The sequence below is a fragment of the Sus scrofa genome, chromosome 5, assembly GCF_000003025.6.
Source record: "Sus scrofa isolate TJ Tabasco breed Duroc chromosome 5, Sscrofa11.1, whole genome shotgun sequence".
NCBI classification, from domain to species: Eukaryota; Metazoa; Chordata; class Mammalia; order Artiodactyla; family Suidae; genus Sus; species Sus scrofa.
Window position 1 is genome coordinate 99947684 of NC_010447.5, and position 14772 is coordinate 99962455.

Sequence of the window (14772 nt, forward strand, 5' to 3'; positions counted from 1 at the left end):
TCAGTTTTTCACCTTGTACTAGAGCCTTTCCCTCAGCTCGTGTTCTTGTTTTTCTCTCCTTTCTTTGCCAGCCACTGTCCCATTCCTTTAATTCCCTTTGTAGCATATTCCTTCAGTTGTTGTGTAAGTAGTTCCCAATATTTCTCCTCTCATTTTATCTTAAAATTACTTTAATCAGCTTTTTTCCCCAACATTCCACTGAAGCCAAACTCCACATTGTTAAATCCAATCTCTTATTCCTGATGCAGTAATTCCAGTGCAGAGTATCTGAGAACATATATGGAACGTGGACAGTAAGTACAGAAGGCAGATTTTTCCAGAGTGGAAGCACTCTGTTTGGTCACAAATGGTTAAGAATTTTACCAATTTGTAAGGAAAAGTGAAAGTTAATGTGAAAACTGTACTGTATATAGTAGAGCATGTAGAGCATATCCAAGTTCAAGTTCAACATATAATACTGTGTACAGAGTTCTCATTCTGTAGGCTGGACCCACTACTTCTCAAGCAACTCATTTTACGTGTATAAAGTTAGAGCTCTGAAACCTTTCCACGTATTATAATAAAAACCTGGAGTTCCCGTCATGGCTCAGTGGTTAACGAATCCGACTAGGAACCATGAGGTTGCGGGTTCGATCCCTGGCCTCAATAATTGGGTTAAGAATCTAGCATTGCTGTGAGCTGTGGCATGGGTTGCAGATGTGGCTCGGATCCCGCATTGCTGTGGCTCTGGTGTAGGCCGGCAGCTACAGCACCAATATGACCCCTAGCCTGGGAACCTCCATATGCCGCGGGCGTGGCCCTAGAAAAGGCAAAAAGGCAAAAAACAAACAAAACAAACAAACAAAGAAAACGGAGTTTTGTGGAATCTGGTACCCGGAGGTGCAGATGAGGAAATAACATCCTGTCATAAAACTTGAATGAATGTGATTTCTGTAAAAGCAGACTGATGACATGTATTTCAGAACATAAAATAAATGTAACATAATACAAGGAAATTATTGACTTGGAGAATTAAGAGTTCTAATCAGCTAACATTTCGTTCTGCTAAAGGGCTAAACAGAACAAACCCAAACCCAATCCTGAATATGCTACAATTAATGTCTGTAATTTAAGCATTAAATAGTAATAATTCATCTGCTGTCATCATAATCCATGTATTTGTGAAAAAATGTAGTTCAAGCAAAGAGAAAACCAAAGTGAAAGAAAAAAAATGAAGAGAAAACGCCATTTAAAATTTTCTTTTTTGAACACATTATATATATAGGTATGTACATGTATGTATATACTTTTGTATTCATACACATATGTATATGAATATATGTCATATAATTCACATAATACATGCATATACATTCATATATATATAAAACTTTAAAGTAATGTAAAAAATACAGTCTGTTATTATTAAGATATAGGTTGTTGTTTTGTTATGAATGGAAGCTTGTACATTTCAGTTTCAACATGCTTGATTTTTCTCTTGGTCTACATGGTCACAAATCTTGAGAGATACCAAGGATTGTCTCGATTTATTTGGGACACCCTCAATGAACAGTTAATTAACTAAAAAGTATTTTGAACCTGGCAAAAAAGAATTTTTTTTTTTTAGATTGAAATATTTTCATGCAAGATCTCATTGGTAGATATGATGACACCTGTTGGATTGGACCTCTCCTTGGCTTGCTACAAAATTCAGGGTGCTTCACCTCAATTCACCCGTCCCTCATTTCCATTCTAACTTTAATGAGTGTCTGACACATCATCTCTTTTTACTAAAGATTGTTTGAATAAATGAGTGAGTGAATGAATGAATGAACAAACCTTACAAACTTGTGCGCAGCCACCTATGAGTGTCAGAACGTAGGGAACTCAGGAAAAGGCTGTGAAAGTAACGTTAGAGTTTTGACTGTCTGTACATGGTCATCTTGGCTGATCCTGAAGAACTCACGATGTAAAGATGAGGATACAGATATAGATAGAGGTGCATAAATGTGAATATGTATTTGGACAGATAGGTGATTGATAGGTGTAAGATGGATAGAGATAGGTTAGATAGCTGGCGATATATACTTATCTATTTTTCATGTGTCATCCATATGGATTCACTAGGATGCATTTCCCATCTGGACTGCAAATTTCACTCCATCTGGCACGACTTCTAACTGAATGCTTGGCTGGAAAACTCTTTATTATCTTATAATGCTATGATGTAAATTGTATAGACATCTCTTCCCTCCCCTTTCCTCCTCTTCATTCTTCCTCTCTCCTTTTCTTCATCCAGTATGGCATTCCCCCTAAGCATTTATTGGAAACTTAACAGTAAATGGACAGTCTTTTTCAGTATAGTCCTTTAATTTCCCAAATTCCTATTCTAGCAAAATTTCGAGCTTATTATCAATACCCGTAAATGAATGAAAGAAAAGCTATATTGAATTGCTTGTCTTGAAACAGATTTTCACCAGTTATTTGTTGAAATTACATTGAAGGAATATAAAAATGTTTGTGCTTAATCTTCCTAAGAGGATATGAAATAGTAGCTCTAAAGCATTTTTTAACTTTTTATAAAACCAAACTAATAATATACATTTTAGAAGGCTTACGAGTAATTATTTCCAGAGGCAGAATGGTGCATTATTTGACTTCTGGAATCTTCTCTGTAAGTCTACTAAAGACAAGCGTCTGGCTTCAGGACTTATTTTACCCATGTTTTTAAAAAAATGTAACTTAGTTATCCTTTTACGTTTTCAATTTTTTTCTGTAAAAATCAGGTGATTGAGATAGCTGGCATTAAACCTTCTAGAGTTATTATGGCTAATTTACTTCTTTTGGTAAAAGATACATCTTGAGAGATTTGGGGGCGTGGTCTGTGTGTAGCAGTTCAAGTCGACATATTATTTGCCTATCATGTGATAAACATTGCCTGGAAACCCATGATAGCTACCATCAGCATATTAAATTTGGCTTTACATAGTACTATTGAACTTTTTTTTCTTTTAGTACCTTAAATAGCCTTATTATAAATCAAAAACAATCAAAATAAGCCTCAGATTTCTTGACAAGCCATAATAATCCTTGGAAAGCTATTTGGAAAACTAACCAAGAGTATGAGACTATGACTCTACGTTTCATATATTTCTAAATGATTAGTATGTTCTAATTTTACTTAATTTCATAGGAATAGGGTGTTGACCAAATTAAGTCTACTAATTTCACTTGAGCAAATGTTTATACATTGAAAAAAATGCACCTCAGGCAGTTCTCTCTCAGGCTCTGAAATGTTTTCTGCCATATTTTCCTGACTGTTCTATTTCTTCACCTACTCCTCTCTTTGCTCCCATGGATCTTTCTCTTTGGAAAGTCTTTAACCTCCTGCTTTGGCAAGGGTCGCGCTGATATATCCCTTGAATTAGGTGTTTTTCAGATGAACTAACTTAGTCTCCTTTAGGTTAAATCAGTCATCAGTGTGTATTAAGCTACATTTCAGTCGTCTCGTTAGTTAACTACCCTTAACTAGTTGATGTTTCTCCCACCAAATTTAAAATTTCTTGAGGACAGATTGTGTCTTTTATAATTATGCCTCTAACACCTGAAAACAGTACCAGGCCTCTATAAGCTAAATGGACAAGGCAGCAATTTCCAGACCTTGGTACCACCTTCTGCATGCTACCAGGTAGAGAGAGAAAGCTGAGCTGTCTCCAAATAGACCCTCAAAACAATGAAATAGTGTCATTATCATAAATGGCCTGCATAGAAAAAAAGAGGTTGGGGAAGTATGTATACTTTGGCAATTTCAGCAAAGTTTAGGCTAAAAAAATTACTTAAAATGATTATGTATTAATACTGTTTCTACTTCCTCCTTCTTTCAACATTAATTCATATTTCTTTCCTCCCCTTTCCACAAAAGAAATATGAAAAAGAAAGAACATGTATTCTTACTGACTAAAAAGCTCCAGATTTCCCAGCTTATATAGTTTGCTGTGTGAGCCAAAATCAGTCAATATGTGAGATTATGCCAGGACTATGTGATTTTATATAAGAAATATTGGATTTATTGGCTCCTCTACAATAATAGTAAGAAATCTAGTGAGTCATTTAGTCTAAATAATATCAGAACCAGTTTACAAATAAGCATAAAATACATGGAAGTTATACCTGCACCATAATTAATTTATTTGGCAAATTTTTCCCTTTAAATCCTGTGTTCCCAAGAAGGTTCAGGTTTTTGGGGGACCTTTTTTTTCCAATCACAACTCCCAGGGAGCATGAGTTACATGGCCCTATCAACCACAAGAGGAAGTATTTATCTTCAAGGGGGAACAGCTAAAAATGTATATATGCATCAGTAATTACCATAGTTAGTATGTATATATAGTTATTTTATTTGAGAACCAATGGGATGAATCCCATGTGGGCTAAGACCTCAGAAAGGGTTTTATCAGATTAATTTGAAAAATGAAGTAATATGGCTACCTAATAATGGAAAGGGAGTGTATGATTTTTCAAGTAAACCTGCAGTGATAATTAGAGGTATAATTAAGGAGGATAATTATCTTACAAATGATACGTGCATCATACAAGTAAAAAACATTTTTAAAAAATAGCAATTTGTGCTCAAAAAAAGAGAGGATTGAATCACAGTAAAGAGAAACAGGATCCAACCTGAAGGATCTCCCAGTGGCCAATGCTTGGACAATGTAAGCATCAAATAAACGGAATCGTTTCATAACCCAAAGTATAAAATAAATATATCTGAGTCCATACCGATATAAATAATCGATTGAAAAAATACTCAGAGGAGAGATTTTTTTATAGAAGAATTCCATGTAATATATGTAGATACCCCCTCCAAGAGGTAAAGCTTAATCTCCCCCCCATCAGTTCTTTGAGAGTGCTAGACTTAGTAACTAACTTCCAAAAAATAGAGTATGGGAAGGGAAAAGATAGGAACTTCACAAGTGAAAGGCCCGACAAATACTACTTTAACCCTGAAGGTTAACCAAACTGGGAATATGTGGACATCATGTAGACCCAATATGATGTGATGAGGTCACTTTGCTAGTATGATGTGATGAGAAAGGCACTTCACCTCTGTGGTACTCCCCAGCACCCATCACTTTCATCTAATCTTGAGGCAAACATCAGACAAAATAATACAAATATAAAATTGAGAGATACCCCTGCAGGATATTTGACCAGAAGTTCTTGATTGTCTTCTAAAAACTAGAGACTCTCAAGATGATGAAAACCAAGGAAAAGCTGAGAAGCTGTCACAGACCAGAGACACCTAGGAAGACGTAGAAACTGACCACATGTGGTAGCCTGGATGGGTACCTAGAGCAAAAAGGAACATTACTGAAAAAACGGCTGAAATCCAAGCAAAGTCTAAATTTTAGGTAATAGTACTGTAACATATCCGTTTCTTAGATTTAACAAAGGTATCCTAATAATGCAAGATGTTAACAAGGAGAGAAATTGGCCGAGGGAACTATGGGAACTCTTTGTGCTCTTTTTACAACTTTTCTCTAAATCTAAAATTATCCCCCAATTAAATTTAACAGTGTATCTTCTATCTTATTTAGCTGGTTGCTAAGTATATAATTACCTACTTACATAATTTACTAGAGTATAGGAATCCCCTCTAAGGAATTGCAAATCTTTTTTTCTACTTCCTTCCCATTGATATTAGAAATCTAAATCATAAGTAGAAAGTCAAAAGTAAAAATGAACAATAATTTAGGTCGCCAGAGCTCATCACTATCATATTACTTGTATAGTATTCAGGCTCAAAGCAAGTGATTCCTGGTTCTTGATTGTGGATAACTATGTCATCTTAGACATATTCACAAAGACACCACTTTGGATTCATTCTAGTCTGAGCCCTTCTGCAGTCTCTGCCTTTTGAACTGTGTGTAAATGGAACACTTATTTTTACCTCTAAAAAGTGTAAAGTCATCTGAATATAATCTTTTATACAGACTAAATAATTTTTGTTAAAAGACATAGAAAAATGTACATGCTTTGCAACACAGCCTAAATATTTGTAATGAATATTTTTAGATACTGAGTCAAAAAGTTCCATGTATCTAAAATGTATTTTATTAATTTTTTTTTCTATACAGGAGATAAAGTTATAATTATTTAAGACAGATGTATGGTATGCTTTAAAGCACCGATCGTGAAACAATATTCTTGAGTTAAGGTGGGGGAAAGAAGAAAATAATGATTACATCCAATATATTCCATATATTACATACATTCTTTAAGAGTGCAGAAAAGTAAAAATTTTCGATGCATTTTATTTGATAATATGCCTAGTATATAGCATTACTGAATTATATGCCTTCCCCTGAATATCCTAGCCAGCCATAATATGATTTGAACAATGCATTAAAAAAGGAACTGTTTGCTTAACAAAAAAGGGCTTTGAAAAAATGTTCACTCTGAAAAGACAGGAAGTAACAAAGAGATTTAGCAACATGCAGAAATAACAGTGACGGAACAGTAAATTGTTACTAAATACAGCTTTAAACAGCAGAGGAAGCAGCTTCAGGTTAGACAGAAGAGGTCCTCTGAATTACACTGTGCATGCTTCCCTGAAATGAAACTGTATGTTATTGGTTAACCAGGATATTTAGCATAATCACTCTGCTAGACTCTGGTGGAGGGAGGTGATTATCACTGAGAACAGATGGGCAGGTCCACAGCACTGCCAGATTCTGCTCAAGCTCCATTTATTGTTGGTTCTTGCTTTTTCCCTTTGGTGTTTTAATTTTTTTAAAAAACATTGTACGTGTTAAAGAACTAGCTGCGGAAAAGGTCAACAGCTGATGACCTTTCCGCTTAGATTTCAAACGTAGGAGAAAGATTCAACATGCTATCACTGTGTATCTAAGAAGGATGGGGCAGATTTCATTTTACCCTCTAGACTTCCTCAGTGCATGCACGGATTTGTCTGTACGCTAAGCTCTCTGCTCTGCATCTGTAGCTCCTTGTGGATTATATTGTCTCTCTGATCAGAAATGATTTTTTCGGATATGAACACCGTTTCTGGCTCCCCTAAAGTGCATCCTCCTAATGGGACCCGGTTTTACACTTTTCAAGTAAGTGTGCTTTAAATGGCTTCACTACCTAGGAAGTTAATATATAGTCAAACTTTTAATAAAGAGGAAAATAAGGCAGGAAAAACTGCACAGTGTGAAAGTATTAAAGCGAATGTAAGATATAGACAATGTACATGTTAGTTTAATCTGTTTTTTTTTAATGTGAAAAATTAGGATTCTCTGTGAATTCAAGCAAAATAGTAGCAAACCCTTCATTTTCACAAGGATTTTTACAGTATCTTTTGAGGGTTTATGAGATGTCCTGACAGTGTTATTTATGTATATAATATAGTGAAAATTAGAGAGTTGCTTCCCTCATATATCATGGAAAGAGAAGAATTAAAAGACATTTTATGGAACTTTGCAAACTATGTTCCCTGAGCTTAAAAAAATGTTTTGTGTTTCATATACGTAGCTTAACATGAGCCTGTTATTTAATTTTCTTATATGTGCAATATACAAGCAATCAATAATATAGGCACTTAAGTACCATGCTTAGTATGCTTTTCAATTTGTGGTAAAGCAGAAACTCATTAAGATGGAAGATTTTCTGTGTTATCAAAAAGTCAAAATGATTTACAATATAAATGTAAACGTGAGTTACAAAGCTGTTAGCTACTAAATGTATTTCAATTGCCTGTGAATAAATCAGTCATCAATCTAGAGAATGGTTAAGTCTAAAGTAAATCATACTCTACCTCATTTTTATCCTCAAATTGCATTTTTCAGTACTAAGATTTACTTTGATTTACTTTGTAGTGCAGGCATCTCATCACTAGATTAAAAGTGAAAATGAACCTCTCTTTCCTTTGTGTATTTTACATTACGGGAATCTAAACAGGCTAGCGTTTAATTACTTTAACTGTATAGTTGTAATAGACTGAAAAGATAAATGTAAAGATCTAGATAGATTAATGGAGGAGAGACAGTATGAATTCTTTTAAAAGAGGGCTCTGAATAAATGCACATCTGACTTATTAAAGGCTCTTGCCTTTGCACACTATGGCGAGAGATATAATTACTCTCTCTCTCCTTCTTATACTTCTATTTTTAATCCTGTCGCCTCTTCTGCTTTACACTGATGTCTCCTGATAGTGCAAGTCTGTGCTGTTACCAAATATATTTGCTTTCCAGTGGCGATCTGCTTATTGTGGCAGTGATTCAAAATGCAACTGCCCTGGGGCTATTCTACAGAATTATTACTTTTTTTTCTTCTCAGTACACTGAGTTATAAACACTCTTTACAATATCCTGTAGCTGCCTCTTAGGGGCAGCTTTTGACATTGGGTATTCTGCTTCAGTCTCTTAAAGTGTAAGGGTCAGTAAATTCCATATGCTCAGTCATAGCACAGGCTTTTCACAATTCTTTCTGTGGATCTTGCTGACACATTTCTTGGCAGGTGATTTTCTTTGAAAAAACACTGGAATGATTTTCAACCACTCATTTTATTGTTGATGCTAGAACAATTGCTGTAAACATGCTAGGATTTTAGATAAAATAGAAATCTTGGCAAATATGAACCCTATTATCCTATGTTTTCAATCTCACAAAAATATTTGGTCCTGAAATTTATGATATAACAGGCAATGTGTGTTTAACTTTTTGTTGCTATTTTTGTATTTGCTTTTGGTGGAAGAAAAGAAATAAAGAAGGATGGCTTTGAAAGCATGAAAGTAAAGGTTTATAAAAGTCTACTCTTTGCTTTTATTTTCAAAGGACTGAATTAAACATGATTATTTTTGTTATGTTTTTGTATATATATATTTGTATATATATATACATATATATAAACATTAACTTATTTCAAGGCAGTGTACTTTCTTCGGTTAAAATACTGTCATGAGAACTGAGATGCTATAAATGTAACAGGCCATTTGTTTAAAAATGTATCTTGTGGAAATGATTAGTTAAATTTTCAAAAGTGGTTCTCATTATGGGATGGCATAAATGCATTTCTGAAATGATTCTGCATCAAGGAATTGAGATTTTAATGCTTACTCCCTTAAAATTATTCTGGCACAAGAGTTAACATATGCAAAAACATTTAAGATAGCTTAGCATGAGCTATACTGGGTTTCAGTTCCATTTTCTCATCAAATGTTCAAACTCTCTTGTCATTTTGGCTGAAATTGTACAATACCAAATTTTAAACATATTTGACCTGAAGAGTTCAAAGGTAAAAAGACAAATAAGAAGCTGAGGGATATTTTGATTACATGCCTTTCTTTTCATTGCATTTTAATTTAGCCAAATACATTTATAATTCTACACACACTTGCAAATACAATTTTGTATAGACTATCTAACACTTAGTGTAAATTAATTTCCTTAGGAGTGAGGTATCACGTCTATGTACTATGAATACACTTATATCTGCATTTTTCTATTCAAAGTTTCCTGGACCCTGCATGATGCCAATACCCAATTTACACTATATATTTAGTGACTAACTTATTATCAAGAATCATGTTCTAGAGTATAGTTGCTTGGAATGATTTTTGATTAAACTGAAATTAATTATAATATACATATGCATTAAAATTATCAATTTATAGGGCACAAATATGTACAAATGGGAAACTTACTTTAAAACAAAATGAAATTATATATTATATATGGGATATATATATATATATATATATATATATATACACATACACAAATATATATCCTGTATATGAATGCACCAAATTCTTTTTAATTTTATACCATAAATATGATGTCTGAACATTATTTCACATTTAGTTCTATTTTATAAATAAAACTACGTAATATGCTTTGCTAAATCTCTGGCTTAGCTAACCGTGGCTTGGTGTGTTCATCCACACACAAGTGTTGATGGCCAGCGTGTTACCCCCTCATTTCCTAGGGATTCAGTATCTTCACCTAGTGGTTTTCAAACTGTCTGCAGAATCCTAAGGTTTCATGGGAGCTTGTCTGTAATGTCTAGAGGCAGTAGGGAAGAGGAATACACTCTTTTAAGTTTCTTAATGTTTCCTTAGTCTGCATCTCTCTTTTTCAGTCTTTGGAGCTCTATGCAAGTTTTCATGAACAGCAATAACAAATAATGTGCTACTATCAAAAACAAAGCAAAAGTTGGTTGCAAACCACTTCCTCAAACCAAAGGAATCTATTGCTGGTGGGAGCAGTTTTGATCTGTTGAGCCCAAAGAGCAATTTCTGCTTAGAATACATCTCTTTGCCATTTAATCTTAGCATTAATAAAATTAACTGCCAAGAATATGTGTAAAAGTCTTTGACTCTGTGGCCTCCTGGGACCCACTGGTAACAAGAGAAGGATACTTTGCCATGAAGTAAGATACATATTAATCTGCTATTTCCATGTTTAAAATACTTTATGCATTCCTTGTCCTTAAAAGATAATTTTTTTTCCCTTAGCTTGTCATAAAAAAGCTCCTTCTGGTCTGGAGTTCATGCAACATACTGCTTTGCCTACTTTCCAGAAGTTTTTCTGTGTGCTTCTGTTGTCTTTGCCTTTTCACTGAACCTGCCCATTGGAAAATTATTTTTTACTTAACAACTTATCTCAAATGCCACCGCCCCCATGAAGCCTTCACTCATTCACTTGATTCATGCATGTTGTGTTAAGTCCATTTCCTTAGATCATTTGCCTGTTGATATCACTACTGAAGCACTTACTATCTTTGTTTTAATCGCAGAGAATATTTTATTAATCTGTGTTCCTAGAATATGGATACTGCCAGTATCTCTGTATAATAAACTGGGAGCATATGTTTTTATATGAAAATATGAAAATTCAACACAGCAAACTACAAGTTATTTTTGTTTTAGTATATAAGCAGTTGGTGAGAAGCATATATTATCAGAGAAATATCTAGAGATATATAAAGGTAAATGTGTTTAATACTAAGCCTTTGTATACCACAGTTGGATTCTTCAAAATAGTTAACAGTTACCTGAGTGATCTCAGAAAAGCTTTCATTTTATTATTTTTAAAATAGATTTCTGTTACAGCTAGACAAAATATTTTTGAGATATTTTTCTTTATACCTCTTTAATATTCCTTATTAATTGTTTTCACATTTTATCGAGAGAATGTTAAAATTGATTAATATATCAATTTTCATTTAGTGGATACTATTACTTGAAATATGTGGAAGACTAATAAGCAAGTTGGAAATCTCACTTACATGAAGAATTTAACTCATAAGACATTACTGATAATTAAGATGGGACACCATATCTTTGTGATCATAGGATGTTTCACGGAAAAAAAAAAGCAGGTTTTTATATTCTATTATTTTGGTATTACCTGGGAATCTATCATTATTTTTCTATTATTTGGAGCGTATTATAACTTCTTACTATTGATATATTTAAATGCACTAGAAATATTTATCACAGTGCTTGATGTATATTATATATTTAAGAAAGAAAGGAAGAAAGCAAAGTAGCCTGAAAGAGGTAAGACAGACAGACACCTTGGCTCCAGGGTTACATAGTAATAGAGGCAGACTCCCCAAGCTCAGTGAGAGAACTGAGGCTTTTCTCTGCAGCCCAATTGTATACAGTCCTGATCATGATTATGAGCAGGAGAGATACAAGAGGTGTTTCAAGCAGCGAACTGGTGTGTTTAAAGGTACTTACTGGTGTGTAAGAAAGGCAGTGTTTGATGCAATTGGAACATAAGCTGGAGTTGGGAAATGGCTAAAAGTCATTGTGCAGCATCCAGAAAACAAAGAGAGGTTTGAATGTCAAGTCCAGATCCTCAGGAACTTGAACTTTGGATTCAAGGATTTTGACAGAGGAGTGACAGGTGTTGATCAGCTGTTTAGTTCAAATACTGGGTTGTGTTTAGCTGGTTGATAGGAAAGTGAGAATTATTCCTTAGCTTTATAAAAAAAATCTAGTTGAATTTTCATGATTTCCCTGCTTTGCAGATGGAAGTAACTGGTTCTCAAAAAATATACTCAAATAGTTGCTGGTAATGCCTTGTGTACATTATGTCGTTTCTATCTTAATCCAGGACTGTGGAAACCCAAATTCCACACTCTTTCCCCTTAGATTCTCCTGCCTAAAATATTGATGGTTAAATACAGCAGCAAAAGTGTTCCAAACTATATAATTTCTAATCCTCTTGATCTATTAATCCAGAACTTTGTAGAAATAAAACATTGTACTACATTCTCAGTAGTTTTTTTTAACTTGAGGCTCTCATTTTGTTACATCTCCTCATTTTATCCAATAAGGACACAGTTTTTTAAAATTTTTTATTTTTTGTTATTTCCCCAATACATTATTTTTCTCCCACTGTACAGCCTGGTGACCCATGATACACGTATAGATTCTTTTTTCCCACAGTATCATCTCCATCATAGTTCCCAGTGCTACATAGCAGGATCTCATTGCCAATCCATTCCAAAGGCAATAGTCTGCTTGTGGTTGCCAAGGGGGAGGAGGATGGAGTGGGATGGACTGGGATCTTGGGTTCAACAGATGAGGACACAGTTTTATAGAAATCAAATTTCCAATCAATTTATATCCCAGAAATGCACTGAAAGACAAAAAGGGAAATTGAGGGGAAAACGAATCTTTCCTAAACATACTATTTCTTAATCACTTCAGTGAGATCAACCACAGAAATCAGTGAATAACCTGGGCTTCCCATAGGAAATCATAACTCTTCCATCTGCAGAGGTTTCCACTTTCTAAAAGTTGACTAGCCTCTAGATTCTGTGAGGATAGGCACTGTTTCCTTTTTTTTTCCGTGTTAGATCACTAGCCCCAAGCAGACTGTCCAGAACACAGCCTACATTAGTCAACAGGGGTTGAATTAAATTACAGACTGGAAAGGAGAGTGTATCCTGATCTAGAATGACCTCTGCATAGGAATACACACATGGTTGTAAGATTCTTAGGATGGAGTCCACAAATACATTTCGCTTTTACTTAGCTAAAATAGCTTTCTATTTCAGGTGTTGCCTGTAGGGGGAGGAAGTTGAGAAATTAATTAGGAGGCTCTTGCGATAAAGCATTTCATGCCCAGGGCACAGTGCCTGGTGGTTAGTAAGAGCTCAGTGGGCAGCAGTCCTAACAGCCCAGCAGGCAAAGGTGGGGTCTAGAACGTACTGGTGGTGGTAAGGATGCGAGCTAAGAGACGTTAAGGACAAGGGAAGGGTCATTAAGAGACAGATTTAAAAATTCATTACCTTACTGAATGGAGGAGATGAGAGAGGAAAAGGCAAGCTTACCTCCAAGGTTTCTAATGAGGAAGAAAGAAATATGGAGGAGGAGAAGAAGCTTTGAAAAACAATACATTGAGTTTAGTTTGGACAGATTGGATAGACAGTTGGAAAGAAGGGTTTGGCTCTCAAGAGAGAGCTCTGCTGAATAGTAGATATAAATGTGAGAAGCATCTGTAGGTAGGGAAAACTATGGAAGTAGATGAAATGACCTTGGCAAAAAATGAGGAGAATGGGGGAGGGGTGGGACTGGGCATGAAATGCTTGGACACATTGCCTTACCCAGAATTGTTACCATTTGGGCTGTGTGTGTGTGTGTGTGTGTGTGTGTGTGTGTGCACGCGCTTGGTTTATTTTACAAACACACTTTGGAAGCTTTTTCCTAATCCCCTTTCTGTGAATATCACCTCGGAACCTAGTTCCGTTTAGACGCTCCTGCCTCTTTGTGTGTGTCTTTGCTTTACTTTCCAAAGTGTAAGTGCACTCTGGAAACTAATTTTTTTCTTTTAACCCCTTCCTTGAATATAACCCCTGAACTTCGGTTCAAGTGAAATCCTCCTGTCTTTGCACGCTCACAAAGTAATTAACGTAAGTCTGTCATACTATTTATTAAACCATATTTAGATTTTTACCTGTCCCTCTTCACCACTAGTTTGTGAACTCCCAAAAAGCATTAAGATTTATTTTACTTAGCTATTCACATTTGTTTATGGACACCCAGCCTAATGCTTGTCATTTTGGTGGTGTCTGTGTTTTCTGAGTGAATTAATTCATGCATAAATTGAAGACGACCTAAAACTGATTCTCTTACACGAATTTGTGAAATCATTTGACACCTTGCTGAGTATCCCGACTATGCCAGACTTCAACACCAGATTTCTGTGCTCAGAAGTCCTAGAGTTGCCTCCTGAAAAATTATCCAAAAGTCGTAATAGCACATGCTTTGGTTTTCCGGAAATGCTTTGATGTAAATGTTCATATAGGTATTACTTTTACAATTTGTGTAATTCCAATGAAATCTAATTCCAAATATATTTTTAAATCAAGTTCAACATTAACTTTTCCACTATTGGATTTCTCGTTTCCATTTTCAAAATATTTTACAAATAATAAGAATTATTCTCAAAAAATAAAATTGCATTATAGTTTAGAGCATGCACTATTGAATTAAACACATGTTTCAAAACAGGTTTCCGCCATTTACTAGAGTCTGACTGTAAGTGTGTGAAATTATTTCTCTTTTCGCTGTCCTTGTTGGTTGGAAAACAGTAGAGCATATCACGAGGATACTATGAGTGCTAAATGGATTATTTATTGAATCATATATAAAGTATTTACTTCCAATAAAGATGGCACTCCAGGAGTTCCTGTTGTGGCTCAGTGGTAACAACCTGACCAGTATGCATGAGGATGTGGGTTTGATCCCTGGCCTCATTCAATGGGTAAAGGAT

General features: G+C 34.9%; 1 protein-coding gene across 24 annotated transcripts in view; it reads left to right on the forward strand.

Moving 5' to 3' along the window:
- Nucleotides 1–14772, forward strand: part of PPFIA2 (PTPRF interacting protein alpha 2) — a 460439-nt gene that overhangs the window by 129093 nt on the left and 316574 nt on the right. The window contains exon 1 of one of the 24 annotated variants that reach the window (XM_021093046.1): nucleotides 1418–7097. The exons of 17 other annotated variants lie outside the window; for them this stretch is intronic. In XM_021093046.1, coding sequence (XP_020948705.1) covers nucleotides 7017–7097 — 81 coding nt within the window. In that variant the 5' untranslated portion in view covers nucleotides 1418–7016. Of the gene's footprint in view, nucleotides 1–1417; nucleotides 7098–14772 lie in introns of those variants that run through there. 6 more of the 24 variants (XM_021093054.1, XM_021093047.1, XM_021093049.1 and 3 more) reach the window with 6 other exon arrangements.